The 19,345-nt window shown below is 45.4% G+C and overlaps 1 protein-coding gene across 1 annotated transcript in view; it reads right to left on the bottom strand.

The window, feature by feature from the left end:
* Positions 1–10,698, bottom strand: part of LOC139023576 (chloride channel protein 2-like) — a 90,201-nt gene extending 79,503 nt beyond the window's left edge. Inside the window, exons 1-2 of the mRNA XM_070436980.1 lie at positions 10,495–10,698; positions 5,134–5,287 (exon numbers count right to left, since the gene is read on the bottom strand). Coding sequence (XP_070293081.1) covers positions 5,134–5,287; positions 10,495–10,539 — 199 coding nt within the window. The 5' untranslated portion in view covers positions 10,540–10,698. The remainder of the gene's footprint in view (positions 1–5,133; positions 5,288–10,494) is intronic.
* Positions 10,699–19,345: the final 8,647 nt, after the last annotated feature.

The raw sequence follows: 19,345 nt of genomic DNA, 5'->3' as shown, positions 1-19,345 counted from the left end.
ACACACACACACACACACACACACACACACACACACACACACACACACACACACACACAGACTCTACCAGTTCTTCCCCTACTTCCCTCCACTGTCGTAACATTATTCCTGCTCCCCAGTCATCTTATTCAGTCTTCTCTCATCTCACCAATGTACTAAACCACACTAATGCTACTTTACCACAGTACAAGATTCTTTCTTTTCCTCATCTAAAGCATTACTACTCTCCCCATTTCTGTCTCTACACTTTCCTCCTCCTCTATAGTACGGCCTGTGTGTGCTATTGTATAGGGCAACAGGTTGTAATGTTGATGACATGGATAGGGGTGTACAGTCATGGCCAAAAGTTTTGAGAATGACACAAATATTAATTTTCACAAAGTCTGCTGCCTCAATTTGTATGATGGCAATTTGCATATACTGCAAAATGTTATGAAGAGTGATCAGATAAATTGCAATTAATTGCAAAGTCTCTCTTTGCCATGCAAATGAACTGAATCCCCAAAAAACATTTCCACTGCATTTCAGCCCTGCCACAAAAGGACCAGCTGACATCATGTCAGTGATTCTCTCGTTAACACAGGTGTGAGTGTTGATGAGGACAATGCTGGAGATCACTCTGTCATGCTGATTGAGTTCGAATAACAGACTGGAAGCTTCAAAAAGAGGGTGGTGCTTGGAATCATTGTTCTTCCTCTGTAAACCATGGTTACCTGCAAGGAAACACGTGCCGTCATCATTGCTTTGCACAAAAAGGGCTTCACAGGCAAGGATATTGCTGCCAGTAAGATTGCACCTAAATCAACCATTTATCGGATCATCAAGAACTTCAAGAAGAGCGGTTCAATTGTTGTGAAGAAGGCTTCAGGGCGCCCAAGAAATTCCAGCAAGCGCCAGGACAGTCTCCTAAAGTTGAGGCACCACCAGTGCAGAGCTTGCTCAGGAATGGCAGCAGACAGGTGTGAGTTCATCTGCACTCACAGTGAGGTGAAGACTTTTGGAGGATGGCCACTTCTCTCCAGGAAAAACATCAGGGACAGACTGATATTCTGCAAAAGGTACAGGGATTGGACTGCTGAGGACTGGGGTAAAGTCATTTTCTCTGATGAATCCCCTTTCCGATTGTTTGGGGCATCCGGAAAAAAGCTTGTCCGGAGAAGACAAGGTGAGCTCTACCATCAGTCCTGTGTCATTCCAACAGTAAAGCATCCTGAGACCATTCATGTGTGGGGTTGCTTCTCAGCCAAGGGAGTGGGCTCACTCACAATTTTGCCTAAGAACACAGCCATGAATAAAGAATGGTACCAACACCTCCGAGAGCAACTTGAACAGTTGAACGGTTTTCCTCCAACACATTGGTGCGGTTGGCTTCTGGGAAAAGCGGGTGTGAAGAAGCGCGGTTTGGCGGGTCATGTTTTGGAGAACGCATGACTCGTCCTTCGCCTCCCGAGCTCGTTGGGGAGTTTCAGCGATGAGACAAGATTAAAATTTGGGGTAAATAAGACTGACTTTGAGTGTCCCTGTGTAGAACTTCCACAACATATCCATTTGAGCATGGTGAAGTTATTAATTACACTTTGGGTGGTGTATCAATACACCCAGTCCTCTCCTAACTCAGTTGCCAGAAAGGAAGGAGATGGTGTAGGGGTTTCATCATGAGACCAATGGTGACTTTCAAACAGTTACAGGGTTTAATGGCTGTGATAGGAGAAAACTGAGGCTGGATCAACAACACTGTAGTTACTCCACAATACTAACCTAATTGACAGAGTGAAAATAAAGAAGCCTGCACAGATAAAAAATATTCTAAGGCACTGCAACAAGACACTAAAGTAATACTGAAAAAAATGTGGCAAAGCAATTCACTTTTTGTCCTGAATACAAAGTGTTATGTTTGAGGCAAATCCAATACAACATATTGCTGAGCAACACTCTCAATATTTTCAAGCATGGTGGTGGCTGCATCATGTTATGGGTATGCTTGTAATCGTTAAGGACTGAGGAGTTTTTCAGGATAAAAAAGAAATGGAATAGAGCTAAGCACATGCAAAATCCTAAAGGAAAACCTGGTTCAGTCTGCTTTCCACCAGACACTGTGTCACGATCGTTATAATGAGTGGACCAAGATGCAGCGTGGTATGGTTCCATCCTCTTTATTTGTAAGTGAAACTCACAGAAAACAATAAAGCGCAAAACGAAACGTGAAGCTAATGTAGTGCTCGCAGGCAACTATACATAGACAAGATCCCACAAAGCACAAAGGGGAAATGGCTGCCTAAATATGATCCCCAATCAGAGACAATGATAAACAGCTGCCTCTGATTGGGAAACATACCAGGCCAACATAGAAATATAATCACCTAGATGACCCACCCTAATCACACCCCGACCTAACCAACATAGAGAATAAAAAGCTCTCTATGGTCAGGGCTTGACAGTACCCCCTCCCCCCCAAAGGTGCGGACCCCGACCGCAAAACCTGACTCAATAGGGGAGGGTCCGGGTGGGCATTACCGTCGGATGCGGCTCTGGTGCGGGACGAAGTACCCACTCCACTCGCGGATACGTAATCTTTAATGGCGGCTCTGGTGCGTGGATCGTTGCCGGAGGAACTGGACCGTGGGACGTCGCCGGAGGAACCGGACCGTGGGACGTCGCCGGAGGAACCAGACCGTGGGACGTCGCCGGAGGAACCGGACCGTTATTCAGACCCTTTTTACACATTACTTTGTTGAAGCACCTTTGACAGCGATTACAGCCTCCAGTGGTCTTGTGTATGACACTACAAGCTTGGTGTAACGAGTGGGCTGAGAGTTGGGAAGCAAGTACAAGGAGTGTTTAAATAAATAAACAAAACAATAAACACGAAACACAAACAACGCACCAACATGAAACAGAGTCAATAACACCTGAGGAAAGAACCCAAGGGGAGTGACAGATATAGGGAAGATAATCAAGGAGGTGATGGAGTCCAGGTGAGTGTCATGAGGCGCTGGTGCGCCTGACGATGGTGACAGGTGTGCGGGATAATCAGCAGCCTGATGACCTAGAGGCCGGAGAGGGAGTATACGTGACACTTGGCACACCTATATTTGGGGAGTTTCTCCCATTATTCTCTGCAGATCCGCTCAAGCTCTGTCAGGTTGGATGGGGAGCGTCGCTGCACAGTTCTTTCCAGGTCTCTCCTGAGATGTTCGATCAGGTTCAAGTGTGGGCTCTAGCTGGGCCACTGAAGAACATTCAGAGACTTGTCCCGAAGTCACTCCTGCGTTGTCTTGGCTGTGTGCTTAGGGTCGTTGTCCTGTTGGAAGGTGAACCTATGCCCCAGTCTGAGGTCCTGAGTGCTCTGGAGCAGGTTTTCATCAAGGATCTCACAGAACTGTGCTCTGTTAATCTTTTCAGCAGTTCCTGCCGCTGAAAAACATCCCCACAGCATGATGCTGCCACCACCATACTTCACCGTAGGGATGGTGCAAGGTTTCCTCCAGACGTGATGCTTGGCATTCAGGCCAAAGAGTTCAATCTTTGTTTCATCAGACCAGAAAATCTTGTTTCTCATGGTCTGAGAGTCTTTAGGTTTCTTTTGCCAAACTCTAAGCAGGCTGTCATGTGCTTTTTACTGAGGAGTGGCTTCCGTCTGGTCACTACCATAAAGGCCTGATTGGTGGAGTGCTGCAGAGATGGTTGTCCTTCTGAAAGTTTCTCCCATCTCCACAGAGGAACTCTGGAACTCTTTCAGAGTGACCATCGGGTTCTTGGTCACCTCCCTGACCAAGACCCTTCTCCCCCGATTGCTCAGTTTGGCCGGGCGGCCAGCTCTAGGAAGAGCCTTGGTGGTTACAAACTTCTTCCATTTAAGAATGATGGAGGCCACTGTGTTCTTGGGGACCTTCAATGCTGCATACATTTTTTGGGTACCCTTCCCCAGATCTGTGTCTCGACACAATACTGTCTTCGAGCTCTACGGACAATTCCTTCGACCTCATGGCTTAGTTGTTGCTCTAACATGAACTGTCAACTGTGGGACCTTATATAGACAGGTATGTGCCTTTCCAAATCATGTCCAATCAATTGAATTTACCACAGGTGGTTAAGTTGTATAAACATGTCACGGATGATCAATGGAAACAGGATGCAACTGCGCTCAATTTCAAGTCTCATAGCAAAGGGTCTGAATACTTATGTAAATAAGGTCTTTTGTTTTTCATTTTTAATACATTTGCAAAAATGTCTAAAAACCTGTTTTCGCTTTGTCATTATGGGTCTGAATACTGAGTGGTTAAGGTTAGGGCTATGGCTGTTTCCATCAACTACTGTATCATCAAGTATTCTCAGGCTTGCTAGAGCAATGTGAACTGCAGTGGAGCTGTGGTCTGAGCAGTGTGCTCTGACTCCGCCAATCACAACTTCGCGCCAACTGCTGGGCAATTATTCTTGGGGGGGGTGGACCATTCTTGACACACACAGCAAACTGTTGAGCGTGAAAACCCCAGCAACTTTGCAGTTCTTGACACACATCGGTGCGCCTGGCACCTACTACCATTCAAAGAGAGTAAAATATTTTGTCTTGTCAATTCACCATTTGATTGGCACATATACACAATCCATGTCTCAATTGTATCAAAGCTTAAAAATCCTTCTTTAGCCTGATTGAAGTGGATTGAACAGGTGACATCAATAAGAGATCATAGCTTCCACCTGGATACACCTGGTCAGTCTATGTCATGGAAAGAGCAGGTGTTCATAATATTTTGTACACTCACAGTCTATTTCTAGTTAACAGGCTGTTCAGTCTACCAAAAACAAACATATTAATCATTATTATCACCATCAACAGTAAATAGCATGATGTGGCTCACACACCACAAACACTGTACTAGCAAATAAACATCAACACACACACACACTGACTGCACAAACACTCAAAAACTCTCCCTCCCAAATCCCTCCTTCAATACACTCCAGTTTATTTATGTTAGTAACAATGTACCTACATGGTATCTGGCAAAGTTGACTTGATGTGAGGCTTGTTTCACAGTAACAAAGCACAGTGTGACAGACACACACACACCTGGTCAGAGAATACAGTTACAGTATGTCCAGCTTGAGTGGTCAGTATTGGTCAGTACTCACTGCGACACTTGGCACAGCGGCCCCTGTCGTACTCCAGGAGTTCCAGGGAGCGTGAGCGTTCTGTGACCGAGCGCCTCCGCACCTCCTCCTCCCTCAGGCGAGCTGCCTCTTCTTTAGCATACGCCCCCAACTCCTGTGTGTAGCGACCATACATCTGGAAGAACACACAGAAAGGGTTAAGGGAGAGCAGTAGGTAACACACACACATAAACATATACAAAACATGCCATGTACTTACAGCAAGGACTGGGTATCACATTAGACAACCCTACCTACTACAACACTAGTTTACTTACACATACTGTAGAGGACATTTCTAGACATCTTGTTGAATGAATGGGTCCCACCGGCACATTGCAATGAAAGTCTAAGTATGGTCTATGTATATGGTCCATGTATAGGACTGTATCAGCCAGAACAACTGATCCTATCTACAGTGTATAGGACTGTATCAGCCAGAACAACAGGTAGGATATATGAGAGAAGGGAAGGAAGAGTAGTGATGGGGGGAATCGATAAAGTTACATACCGAAATATAGTATTGCAATATGTTTGTGCCTTTTACTAAGGAGTGGCTTCCGTTTAGCCACTCTACCATAAAGGCCTGATTGGTGGAGTGCTGCAGAGATGGTTGTCCTCCTGGAACAGGTATTCCCAAACTGGGGTAGCAATGCCGTCGGGGGTAAGCCAAATAAAAATGTGATTCACATTTTTTATCTTCACATTTTCAAACAGTACATTTATATATTCCAACGGGGCTGTACATTTGGGTGAGGTTTTTTTCTCGCATGAGTAGCCTCGTTTCACTGCCAAAATTTAAATTAAACCGTCTAATGTTCAGCGAAATAACAACACAATGTCAAATACAGGTAGCCTAGTCAAATAATTAACATCCAATCACATTAACTGTTACTCTCTCGTTGGAAACCTTCACTCTTGCACAGACATTTAGAAACGAAACTTGACAATTTGAAAAATAAGCCACAGAGTTTTTGGAGCGAGAATAAAGACGGCTTCGAGTAGTAAGACACGTATAAAAGCCACAGATACCATTAATAAGAAGGGTCTAGAAGCGTCTTATATGGTGAGCAACCGAGTGGCTAAGACAGTGTCACGTGTGCTCCCTATCCGGCCTCTAGGTCACCACTCCCAGCACACACGTTACAGACAGGTAAGCCCCATACTATTGTGGAGGACTTAACTCTTCCTGCTGCCGTGGATATGACTGGGACAATGCTGGGGGAAAAGGACAAAAAACTATACAGACAATGCCTTCATCAAACAACACTGTTTCACTATGCATCAGTGACATGGCAGGAGATGTTTTGAAACAATTACTGCTTCGCATACAAGCCAGTGAATTATATATGTTACAGCTTGATGAGTCAACAGACGTGGCGGGCCTGGTACATCTCTTGGTATATGTCCGTTACATTTATGGGGTGTCAATTAAGGAAGACATCCTCTTCTGCAAACCACTGGAAACCAGGACAACATGAGAGGATATTTTTAAAGTAATGGACTTTGGTGGTCAAGGTGTGTTGGTATCTGTACTGACGGAGCAAAAGCCACGATAGGGAGACATAGTGGAGTGGTAATGCGCATGCAAGCAGTTGCTCCCAACGCCACTTGGGACACTGCAGCATCCACCGAGGGGCTCTTGTTGCCAAGGGAATGCCTGACAGCTTGAAAGACATTTTGGACAATACAGTGAAAATGGTTACATTTGTTAGAGCAAGGCCCTTGAACTCTCGTGTATTTTCTGTATTATGCAATGTGCACTGGTTATCAAGGGGCAAAGTATTGACACGTTTTTTTTTTAAATTGAGAGACGAGCTTAAAGTTTTCTTTACTGACCATAATTTTCCCTTGTCTGACCGCTTGCATGATGATTCGTTTCTCACACGACTGGCCTATCTGACTTGCCTAGTTAAATAAAGGTTAAATAAAAAAATAAAAAATGTGGGTGATGTTTTTTCTCGCCTGAATGATCTGAATCTAGGATTATAGGGACTCTCTGCAACTATATTCAATGTGTGGGACAAAATTGAGGTTATGGTTAAGAAGTTGGAGCTCTTTTCTGTCTGCATTAACGAGGACCACACACAGGTCTTTCCATCATTGTATGATTTTTTGTGTGCAAATGAACTCAAGCTTACGGACAACGTCAAATGTGATATAGCGAAGCACCTGAGTGAGATGGGTGCACATTTACACAGGTACTTTCCGGAAACGGACAACACAAACAACTTCTCCTTTTCATGCACTGCCTCCAGCCCACTTACCAATATCTGAACAAGAGAGCCTCATCAAAATTGCAACAAGCGGTTCTGTGAAAATGTAATTTAATCAGAAGCCACTGCCAGATATCTGGATACGGCTGCGCTCAGAGTTTCTTGCCTTGGCAAATCGCGCTGTTAAGACACTGATGCCCTTTGCAACCACGTACCTATGTGAGAGTGGATTCTCGGCCCTCACTAGCATGAAAACTAAAAACAGGCACAGATTGTGTGTGGAAAATGATTTAAGACTGAAACTTACTCCAATACAAGCAAACATTGCAGAGTTATGTGCATCCTTTCAAGCACACCCTTCTCATTAACCGGTGGTGAGTTATTCACCATTTTTAATGAACAAATAAGGTATTATATGTAAAATGGCTAAATAAAGAGACATTTTTTTATTTATTATTATTATTATTTGTGCCCTGGTCCTGTAAGAGCTCTTTGTCACTTCCCACAAGCTGGGTTATGACAAAAAACACACACTCATTCTTATGTTTAATAAATGTATTGTATAGTGTGTGTGTGGCATGCTTACGATGGCAAAAAACAACATTTGAGAGTGCACTGACCCTGGTGCTAGAGGGGGTAGGCAGCTGGAAGTTTGGGAACCACTGTTCTGGAAGATTCTCTTATCACAGAGGAACTCTGGAGCTCTGTCAGAGTGACCCTCAAGTTCTTGGTCACCTCCCTGACCAAGGCCCTTCTTTCTCGATTGCTCAGTTTGGCCGGGCGGCCAGCTCTAGCAAGACTATTGGTGGTTCCAAACCTCTTCCATTTAAGAATGATGGAGGCCACTGGGTTCTTGGGGACCTTCAATGCTGCAGAAAGTGCTTGGTACACCTCCCCAAATCTGTGCCTCGACACAATACCGTCTCTGAGCTCTACAGACAATTCCTTCGACCTCATGGCTTGGTTTTTGCTTTGACATGCACTGTCAACTGTGAGACCTTATATAGACAGGTTTGTGCCTTTCCAAATCATGTCCAATTAATTGAATTTACCACAGGTGGACTCCAATCAAGTTGTAGAAACATCTCAAGGATAATCAGTGGAAACAGGATGCACCTGAGCTCAATTTCGAGTCTCATAGCAAAGGGTCTCAATACTTATGTAAATCAGATATTTTTTTAACATTTTTTTTTATACATTTGCGAAAAACATGTTTTCGCTTTGCCATTATGGGGTATTGTGTGTAGATTGATTAGTATTTTTTTTAATCAATTTTAGAATAAAGCGCAACAAAATGTGGAAAATGTCAACGGGTCTGAATATTTTCAAAAGCACATTTATTGATGTATAATGTTAAATTATTATATGAAGTTGCCAAACTTTTAAAGAAATGGCATTTAAATCTTCATACATCATTAGATTACCTTCAGAATGCACTGTATAGGCTACATCATATACTTATAATCAAGTATGATGATGATAATAATAGTCATCATAATAATAATAATCATAATTGTAATAATAATAAATAATCATGCTTAATGTTCCACAAAAATGCCTAAAGAATGTTTTAATACATTTCATTTGCATGAATAATTTAATTTTTTCATAAAAATATGGAAATGACTCATATACTCTCTAATTTATCCTTCTTTACAATAAAGAATTAAGTGTCCCACTTTGCCAATCATAGTGTCCCAATTTACCAGTATGGACTGCAAAAGATGTGGCCTCAGGACAATTTGTGTTTGAAGAAGAGTCATCCATTCTGTGTTAAATATTTCTTAAGTTTTCTTTTGGATAGTGTAGTAGAGTTCTTAAGATATTTAGAACGGTATCATGTTGGGTGTTATGACAATGCGAAGATTCTGTAAGGTGTTCTGGTGTTGTGCCGAAAATCTCCCCCCTGCCAGAATCCCCCCCTTCGCGTGAACGGGCACACACTCAATTCTTAATTGCTGCGACTTGCTTGCTAGTAGAGAGTTCTGCTCTTCACTGAGTCAAATACTTTCTGTGGCACACACTACTGGTCAACATGAGCTACCAAAATGATAATGATGTGTGCCAGGCCTTGCAGTCCCAAGATAGAAGGGGGGGGTTCGCCAGGCAAGAAAATGGCCTTGCCGAACCCCCCCCACCCCCCCTCCTTCTAATTTCCTTCATTTTGTCACTAGAGTCAAATACTTTCTGTGGCACACATCAGAGCCAAATACTTTCTATAGAACAACCATCACGTCAGGATAGGCAAACGAAAAGAATACTTCTTGTATGTGTGTTAAACATAGAGGGAGTAAAATGTTGGCAAACAATAAACATTTCAGAACAACTACTAGTCGAATAAGACATGGGAGAGATGACGAATTTTGGCAAATAGATTTATTTATAGACTAATACACTTTAAACAAATAGCCAAACCGAAAAATGCAGACATTACTTGTGCCTCCCCCGCGATTCAAACCACCAGAATTTTTTTTTAATATGAAACGCAGTCTGACGTGATCATTGACAGCTGCTTGAAGGATACAAATAAAAATGCTTTCTTCTACTAAGATCAGTGAAATGTGGGCTAAACTGACAACGGAGTGAAGAGCAGAACTAGCAAGAAGCAGAACTCTCTACTAGCAAGCAAGTCGCAGCAATTAAGAATTGAGTGTGTGCCCGTTCACGCGAAGGGGGGGATTCTGGCAGGGGGGAGATTTTCGGCACAACACCTGTTAGCACATTTTCAGAAAGTGTCCCACTTTACTGTACCTTATGTACATTGTGAAAAATGTAACGACCTTAGACCCATTTAATGCTGTGTTTTAAAATCGGCCTACCCCTTTTAATTGTATTTTTTAAATCTGTGAGAGAGAAATCATAAACCTCTCATAAGTATGTTGTGACCTCTCATTTTACCAAACGTAAGCACCAGCCCAGGTGCGAGTCCAAAACTTTGAACCCGTTCTCGAAGTAAAGACAGTGAACGACACTGGCTCAAGTAGATGTAACGGACAACACACACCGATTTCACTGTGTAACGAAGTGACGTTGAAGTGGCAACAACTTAGCTGATGAACGCTCAACTGGTCTTGTATATCGAGAGAACGGAGAAAAGCCTTCCTCAGCTAGCAACAAGTTAACTTACCAACGTTTGTTCATAATGGAGCCCCCGCTGATCGTCGCTGGCCATGGTTGCGCTGTGTGGCTCGCGCTACCGGCAGAGGGATGCGAGAGATGAGGATGAGGATGAGGAATTATTTTGAGGTAGGAGTGAGACACCAAAGCACTCTCTTGTTTGCTAGTGACTAGAACACTACGCTGATTAAAGTGTCGTGAAGCTGATGACGTTCACGAGATGAACTCAAAAGTGCTGCATAACAAAGTTCCTTCATTTTATATCCCCAAATCTCTTCAATCCAGAGGCGGGACTTGTGTGTGTAGTGCTTTAGGTGCGGGAGCGTCCAAAAAAAAGTTAGTTACATCATTATTTCGCAATCAAAGTTTGTACCGACAGATGTAGCCTATTGTATATTATTATAGAATATTAATACAATTTATCCTCCAATTGCAACGTCTGCCTATGCCCATACATATTGTCTCAAGAAACGTATATTTTTAATACCCTCAAACACCAAGTTAAGCATACCACAGTGCCTTCAGAAAGTATTCACACCCCTTTACTTTTTCTACATTTTGTTGTGTTACAGCCTGAATTTAAAATGTATTAAATTGAGATTTTGTGTCACTGATCTACACACAATACCCCATAATGGCAAATTGGAATATCGTTTGTAGAACATTTCAGAAATGTATAAAAAATGTAAAGCTGAAATATCTTGAGTCAATAAGTATTCAACCCCTTTGTTATGGCCTGAATAAGTTCAAGAGTAAAAATGTGCTTAACCAATCATATAATAAGTTGCATGGACTCATTCCGTGTTCAATAATAGTGGTTAACATGATTTTTTTATGACTACCCCATCTCTGTACCCCACACATACAATCATCTGTAAGGTCCCTCAATTGACTAGTGAACTTCAAGCACAGATACATCCACAAAGAGAGGGAGGTTTTTCAATGCCTTGCAAAGAAGGGCACCGATTGATTGGTACAAGTGTTAAATATAAAACATATTTATATTAAATATAAGTGCTGAATATCCCTTTGAGCATGGTGAAGTTATTAATTAGGCTTTGGATGGTGTATCAATACACCCAGTCACTACAAAGATACAGGCGTCCTTCCTAACTCAGTTTCCAGAGCGTATTTCACCATGATGTCAATGATGATTTTAAAAGAGTTACAGAGTTAAATGGTTATGATATGAGAAAACTGAGGATGGATCAACAACATTGTAGTTACTCCACAATACTAACCTAAATGACAGAGTTAAAAAAGATTCCAAAACATGCATCCTGTTTGCAACAAGGCACTTAAGTAATACTGCAGAAATGTGCCAAAGATATTAACTTTTTGCTCTGAATACAAAGCGTTATGTTTGGGACAAATCCAACACAACACATCACCGAGTACCACTCTTCATATTTTCAAGCTTGGTGGTGGCTGCATCATGTTATGGGTATGCTTTTCATTGGTAAGGACTAGGGAGTTTTTTTCAGGATAAAAATAAACTAAATACAGCTATAAGCACAGGGAAAATCCTAGAGGAAAACCTGCTTTCCAAACCTACTTTCCAAGACACTGGGAAAATAATTCACTTTTCATCAGGACAATAACCCCACCCCCAAAAATTATGTAGTCTATTTAATTCTCAGAAAAATTGCCAACATTTCGAAAAACATGTTTTCACGTTTTCATTATTGGGTATTGTGTGTGGATGGGTGAGTGAGATTTTTTTTTATTTAATCTATTTGGAATTTAGGCTGTAACACAATAACATTTGAAATAAGTCAAGGTTTATGAATACAAAGCGTTATGTTTGGGACAACATAGCTAGCCCGGCCAGGGCTCCTATGCTACCACCGAAGCCCACTCCTGGGCTACAATATCCGGAACCCTTCTACTGCCGGTACGGGGCACGGAATCCCGCCTATCCTCTACGACTGGAATACCGACATAATCTGCCCTAGGATTCCAACAGGCCCCTCAGGCGCGACGCCCGCTGAAGGCCCATTCTGCTAACCTGCTAGGCCTGCTAGCTACCTAGAGCTACTTGGAACCCTACTAATTCCACGACTGGTCTATCGACGTCACCGCACGAAGAGGCAAAAACAGACTTACCCCCATCTGCTAACTGCTAGCTTGCTTACCCCGGTCTGCTAACTGCTAACGTTAGCTTTTCTGCCCCGGTCTGCTAACTGCTAGCCCCTGCTAACTGCTTGCTTGCTAACCCGGTCTGCTAACTGCTATCTTGCCAGCCCCGGTCTGCTAACTACTAGCTTGTTTAGCCCCAGCCTACTAACTGTTAGCTTGTTAGCATCGGCCTGCTAACTGTCTGAATTGCCGTGTCCCCAGTCAGCCCAACCACTCACTGGACCCATATGTTCACTTGGCTACGCATGCCTTTCTCTAATATCAATATGCCTCGTCCATTGCTGTCCTGGTTAGTGATTACTGTCTTATTTCACTGTAGAGCCTCTAGCCCTGCTCAATATGCCTTAACCGACCATGTTGTTCCACCTCCTACATATGCNTTGTTAGCATCGGCCTGCTAACTGTCTGAATTGCCGTGTCCCCAGTCAGCCCAACCACTCACTGGACCCATATGTTCACTTGGCTACGCATGCCTTTCTCTAATATCAATATGCCTCGTCCATTGCTGTCCTGGTTAGTGATTACTGTCTTATTTCACTGTAGAGCCTCTAGCCCTGCTCAATATGCCTTAACCGACCATGTTGTTCCACCTCCTACATATGCGATGACATCACCTGGTTTAAACGTCTCCAGAGAGTATATCTCTCTCATCATTACTCAATGCCTATGTTTACCTCCAATGTACTCACATCCTACCTTACCTTTGTCTGTACACTATGCCTTGAATCTATGCTATCGTGCCTAGAAACCTGCTCCTTTTACTCTCTGTTCCAAACGTGCTAGACGGCCAGTTCGTATAGCATTTAGCCGTACCCTTATCCTACTTCTCCTCTGTTCCTCTGGTGATGTAGAGGTTAATCCAGGTCCTGCAGTGCCTAGCTCCACTCCCACTCCTCAGGTGCTCTCATTTGTTAACTTCTGTAACCGTAAAAGCCTTGGTTTCATGCATGTTAATATTAGAAGCCTACTCCCTAAGTTTGTTTTACTCACAGCTTTAGCACACTCTGCCAACCCGGATGTCTAAGCCGTGTCTGAATCCTGGCTTAGGAAAACCACCAAAAACCCTGAAATCTCTATCGCTAGCCATAACATTTTCCGCCAAGATAGAACTGCCAAAGGGGGCGGTGTTGCAATCTACTGCAAAGATAGCATGCAGAGTTCTGTATTACTATCCAAGTCTGTACCCAAACAATTTGAGCTTCTACTTCAAAAAATTAACCTTTCCAGAAACAAGTCTCTCACTGTTGCCGCTTGCTATAGACCTCCCTCTGCCCCCAGCTGTGCCCTCGATACCATATGTGAATTGATTGCCCCCCATCTATCTTCTGAGCTCGTGCTACTAGGTGACCTAAACTGGGACATGCTTAACACCCCAGCCATCCTACAATCTAAGCTTGATGCCCTCAATCTCACACAAATTATCAATGAACCTACCAGGTACAACTCCAAATCCGTAAACACGGGCACCCTCATAGATGTCATCCTAACTAACTCGCCCTCCAAATACACCTCTGCTGTTTTCAATCAAGATCTCAGCGATCACTGCCTCATTGCCTGCATCCGTAATGGGTCTGCGACCAAACAACCACCCCTCATCACTGTCAAACGCTCCCTAAAACACTTCTGCAAGCAGGCCTTTCTAATCGACTTTGCTGGGGTATCCTGGAATGACATTGACCTCATCCCGTCAGTAGATGATGCCTGGCTATTCTTTAAAAGTGCCTTCCTCACCATCTGAAATAAGCATGCCCCATTCAAAAAATGTAGAACTAGGAATAGATATAGTCCTTGGTTCACTCCAGACCTGTCTGCCCTTGACCAGCACAAAAACATCCTGTGGCGTTTTGCATTAGCATCGAATAGCCCCCGTGATATGCAACTTTTCAGGGAAGTTAGGAACAAATATACACAGGCAGTTAGGAAAGCTAAGGCTAGCTTTTTCAAACAGAAATTTGCATCCTGTAGAACTAACTCAAAAAAGTTCTGGGACATTGTAAAGTCCGTGGAGAATAAGAGCACCTCCTCCCAGCTGCCCACTGCACTGAGGCTAGGAAACACTGTCACCACCGATAAATCCACTATAATTGAGAATTTCAATAAGCATTTCTCTACGGCTGGCCATGCTTTCCACCTGGCTARCCCTACCCCGGTCAACTGCCAGGCACCCTCCACAGCAACCCGCCAAAGCCCCCACCATTTCCCCTTCACCCAAATCCAGATAGCTGATGTTCTGAAAGAGCTGCAAAATCTGGACCCCTACAAATCAGCCGGGCTAGACAATCTGGACCCTCTCTTTCTAAAATTATCTGCCGAAATTGTTGCAACCCCTATTAGTAGCCTGTTCAACCTCTCTTTTGTATCGTCTGAGATTCCCAAAGATTGGAAAGCTGCCGCGGTCATCCCCCTCTTCAAAGGGGGTGACACTCTAGACCCAAACTGCTACAGACCTATATCTATCCTACCCTGTCTTTCTAAGTTCTTCGAAAGCCAAGTTAACTAACAGATTACCGACCATTTCGAATCCCACCGTACCTTCTCCCCTATGCAATCTGGTTTCAGAGCTGGTCATGGGTGCACCTCAGGCACGCTCAAGGTCCTTAACGACATCATAACCGCCATCGATAAGAGACATTACTGTGCAGCCGTATTCATCGACCTGGCCAAGGCTTTCGACTCTGTCAATCACCACATTCTTATTGGCAGACTCGACAGCCTTGGTTTCTCAAATGATTGCCTCGCCTGGTTTACCAACTACTTCTCTGATAGAGTTCAGTGTGTCAAATTGGAGGGCCTGTTGTCCGGACCTCTGGCAGTCTCTATGGGGGTGCCACAAGGTTCAACCTTGGGCCGACTCTCTTCTCTCTATACATCAATGATGTTGCTCTTGCTGCTGGTGATTCTCTGATACAACTCTACGCAGACGACACCATTCTGTATACTTCTGGCCCCTCTTTGGACACTGTGTTAACTAACCGCCAGACGAGCTTCAATGCCATACAACTCTCCTTCCGTGGCCTCCAACTGCTCTTAAACGCAAGTAAAACTAAATACATGCTATTCAACCAATCACTGCCCGCACCTGCTCGCCCGTCCAGCATCACTACTCTGGACGGCTCTGACTTAGAATACGTGGACAACTACAAATACCTAGGTGTCTGGTTAAATTCTAAACTCTCATTCCAGACTCACATTAAGCATCTCCAATCTAGAATCGGCTTCCTATATCGCAACAAAGCATCCTTCACTCATGCTGCCAAACATACCCTCGTAAAACTGACCATCCTACCGATCCTCGACTTCGGTGATGTCATCTATAAAATAGCCTCCAACACTCTACTCAACAAACTGGATGCAGTCTATCACAGTGCCATCCGTTTTGTCACCAAAGCCCCATACACTACCCACCATTGCGACCTGTACGCTCTCGTTGGRTGGCCCTCGCTTCATACTCATCGCCATACCACTGGCTACAGGTTATCTACAAGTCTCTGCTAGGTAAAGCCCCGCCTTATCTCAGCTCACTGGTCACCATAGCAGCACCCACTCATAACATGCGCTCCAGCAGGTATATCTCACTGGTCATCCCCAAAGCCAATTCCTCCTTTGGTCGTCTTTCCTTCCAGTTCTCTACTGCCAATGACTGGAACAAACTGCAAAAATCTCTGAAGCTGGAGACTCATATCTCCCTCACTAGCTTTAAGCACCAGCTGTCAGAGCAGCTCACAGATCACTGCACTTGTACACAGCCCATCTGTAAACAGCCCATCTATCTACCTACCTCATCCCCATACTGTATTTATTTATTTATCTTGCTCCTTTGCACCCCAGTATCTCTACTTGCACATGCATCTTCTGCACATCTACCATTTCAGTGTTTAATTGCTATATTGTAATTACTTTGCCCCCATGGCCTATTTATTGCCTTAACTCCCTTATCTTACCTCATTTGCACTCACTGTATATATACTTTTTGTTTTCTTTGTTCTACTGTATTATTGACTGTATGTTTTGTTTATTCCATGTGTAACTCTGTGTTGTTGTATGTGTCTAATTGCTATGCTTTATCTTGGCCAGGTCGCAGTTGTGTAACGGCTTTCCTCCTCCTCTTCATCCGAAGAGGAGGAGCAGGGATTGAACCAAAATGCAGCGTTGTGTGATGACATAATTTATTTAAACAAGACGAAAAAACGAACTATACTTGAATAATTAACAAAACAAATAAACGATGTAGACAGACCTGGACGACGAACTTAACATGAAACACGAAGAACGCAATAACAGGAAAACTGACTACATAAAACGAACAACAACAAAACCGAAAACAGTCCCGTGTGGCGTAACATACAGACACGACACAGGAGACAACCACCCACAAACAAACATGTGGAACACCTACCTTAATATGATTCTCAATCAGAGGAGATGAAAACCACCTGCCTCTAATTGAGAACCATATTAGGTACCCATTCACCAACATAGAAACAAAAACATAGACTGCCCACCCAAACTCACGTCCTGACCAACTAACACATACAAAACTAACAGAAAACAGGTCAGGAACGTGACATAACCCCCCCTCAAGGTGCGACTCCGACGCCACCACAAAAGTCTAGGGAGGGTCTGGGTGGGCATCTGACCACGGTGGTGGCTCAGGCTCTGGGCGGTCCCCCACCCACCATATCAATCCCAGCTTACGTCTCCCCCTTAGAATGACCACCCTCTTATTTCCCCCACCTAATTTAAGGGGCAACACCAAGATAAGGACAGCTCCGGACAAGGTAGCTCAGGACAGAGAGACTAGCCAGGACAGAGGGATAGCTCAGGATAGAGAGTAGCTCAGGATAGAGGGGCAGCTCCGGACTGAAGGGCAGCTCCGGGCACGAGAGACAGCTCTGGACTGAGAGGCAGTTCTGATGAATGACGGCTCCGGACGCTCATGGGCAGGCTGACGGCTCTGGACGCTCATGGCAGGCTGACGGCTCTGGACGCTCATGGCAGGCTGACGCTCTGGACGCTCATGGCCAGGCTGACGGTCTCTGGGACCTCAGGCATGCTGACGGCTCTGGACGCTCATGGCAGGCTGACGGCCTCTAGACGCTCATGGCTCGCTGGCGGCTCTGGCAGATCCTGGCTCTGGCTGGGCGGCTCTGGCAGATCCTGTCTGCTGGCGGCGCTGCAGATCCTGTCTGGTTGGCGGCCTGGCAGCATCCTGTCTGGTTGGGCGCTCTGGCAGATCCTGTCTGGTGGCGGCTCTGGCAGATCCTGTCTGGTTGGCGGCTCTGGCAGATCCTGTCTGGTTGGCGGCTCTGGCAGATCCTGTCTGGTTGGCGGCTCTGGCAGATCCTGTTCTGGTTGGCGGCTCTGGCAGATCCTGTCTGACGAATGGCTCTAGCGGCTCCTGACTGACTATCGGCTCTGACGGCTCGGGACAGACGGGCGGCTCTAATGCTCGGGACAGACGGATGGCTCAGAGGCCCTGGGAGACGGATGGCTCAGATGGCGCTGGGGAGACGGATGGCTCAGATGGCGCTGGGGAGACGGATGGCTCAGATGGCGCTGGGGAGACGGATGGCTCAGATGGCGCTGGGGAGACGGATGGCTCTGGCCGGATAAGGCGCACTGTAGACCTGGTGCGTGGTGCCGGAACTGGAGGCACCGGGCTAAGGACACACACCTTCATGCTAGTGCGGGGAGCAGGGACAGGGCACACTGGACTCTCAAAGCGTACTCCGTACCTGGTGCGTGGTACCGGCACTGGTGTCACCGGGCTGAGGGCACGCACCTCAGGATTAGTACGGGGAGAAGAAACAGTGTGTACAGGGCTCTGGAGACGCACAGGTGGCTTAGTGCGTGGTGCCGGAACTGGAGGCACCGAACTGGATACATGCACCACAGGGATAGTGCGTGGAGGAGCAACAGGGCTCTGGAAACGCACTGGAAGCCTGGTGCGTAGTGTAGGCCCTGTTGGTACTAGGCTGGGGCGGGAAGGTGGCGCCGGAAATACCGGACCGTGCAGGCGTACTGGCTCCCTTGAGCACTGAGCCTGCCCAACCTTACCTGGTTGAATGCTCCCCGTCGCTCGCCCAGTGCGAGGAGGTGGAATAACCTGCACCGGGCTATGTAGGCGAACCGGGGACACCATGCGTAAGGCTGGTGCCATGTAAGCCGGCCCAAGGAGACGCACTGGTGGCCAGATATGTAGAGCCGGCTTCATGGCACTTGGCTCAATGCTCAATCTAGCCCTACCAGTGCGGGGAGGTGGAATAACCCGCACCGGGCTATGCACACGTACAGGAGACACCGTGCGCTCTACTGCGTAACACGGTGTCTGCCCGTACTCCCGCTCTCCACGGTAAGCCTGGGAAGTGGGCGCAGGTCTCCTACCTGCCCTTGGCCCACTACCTCTTAGCCCCCCCCCAGAAATTTTTGGGATTTCTTCTCGGGCTTCCTTGCTAGCCGTGTACCTTCATAATTGCGGTTCCTCTCTCCGGTTGCCTCCGCTCTCCTAATCGCCTCCAGCTGTTCCCATGGGAGGCGATCTCTTCCAGCTCGGATCTCCTCCCATGTGTAGCAACCTTTCCCATTTAATACATCCTCCCATGTCCACTGCTCGAACTCACGCTGCTTGGTTCTGGATTGGTGGGTGGTTCTGTCACGATCGTGTGGAGGAGAGACGGACCAAAACGCAGCGTTGTGTGATGACATAATTTATTTAAACAAGA

Source organism: Salvelinus sp. IW2-2015, linkage group LG4p, assembly GCF_002910315.2.
Source record: "Salvelinus sp. IW2-2015 linkage group LG4p, ASM291031v2, whole genome shotgun sequence".
In the NCBI taxonomy this organism is placed as follows: Eukaryota; Metazoa; Chordata; class Actinopteri; order Salmoniformes; family Salmonidae; genus Salvelinus; species Salvelinus sp. IW2-2015.
Note: the sequence above shows the minus strand (reverse complement) of the source record. Positions and strands in the feature narration are given on the sequence as shown.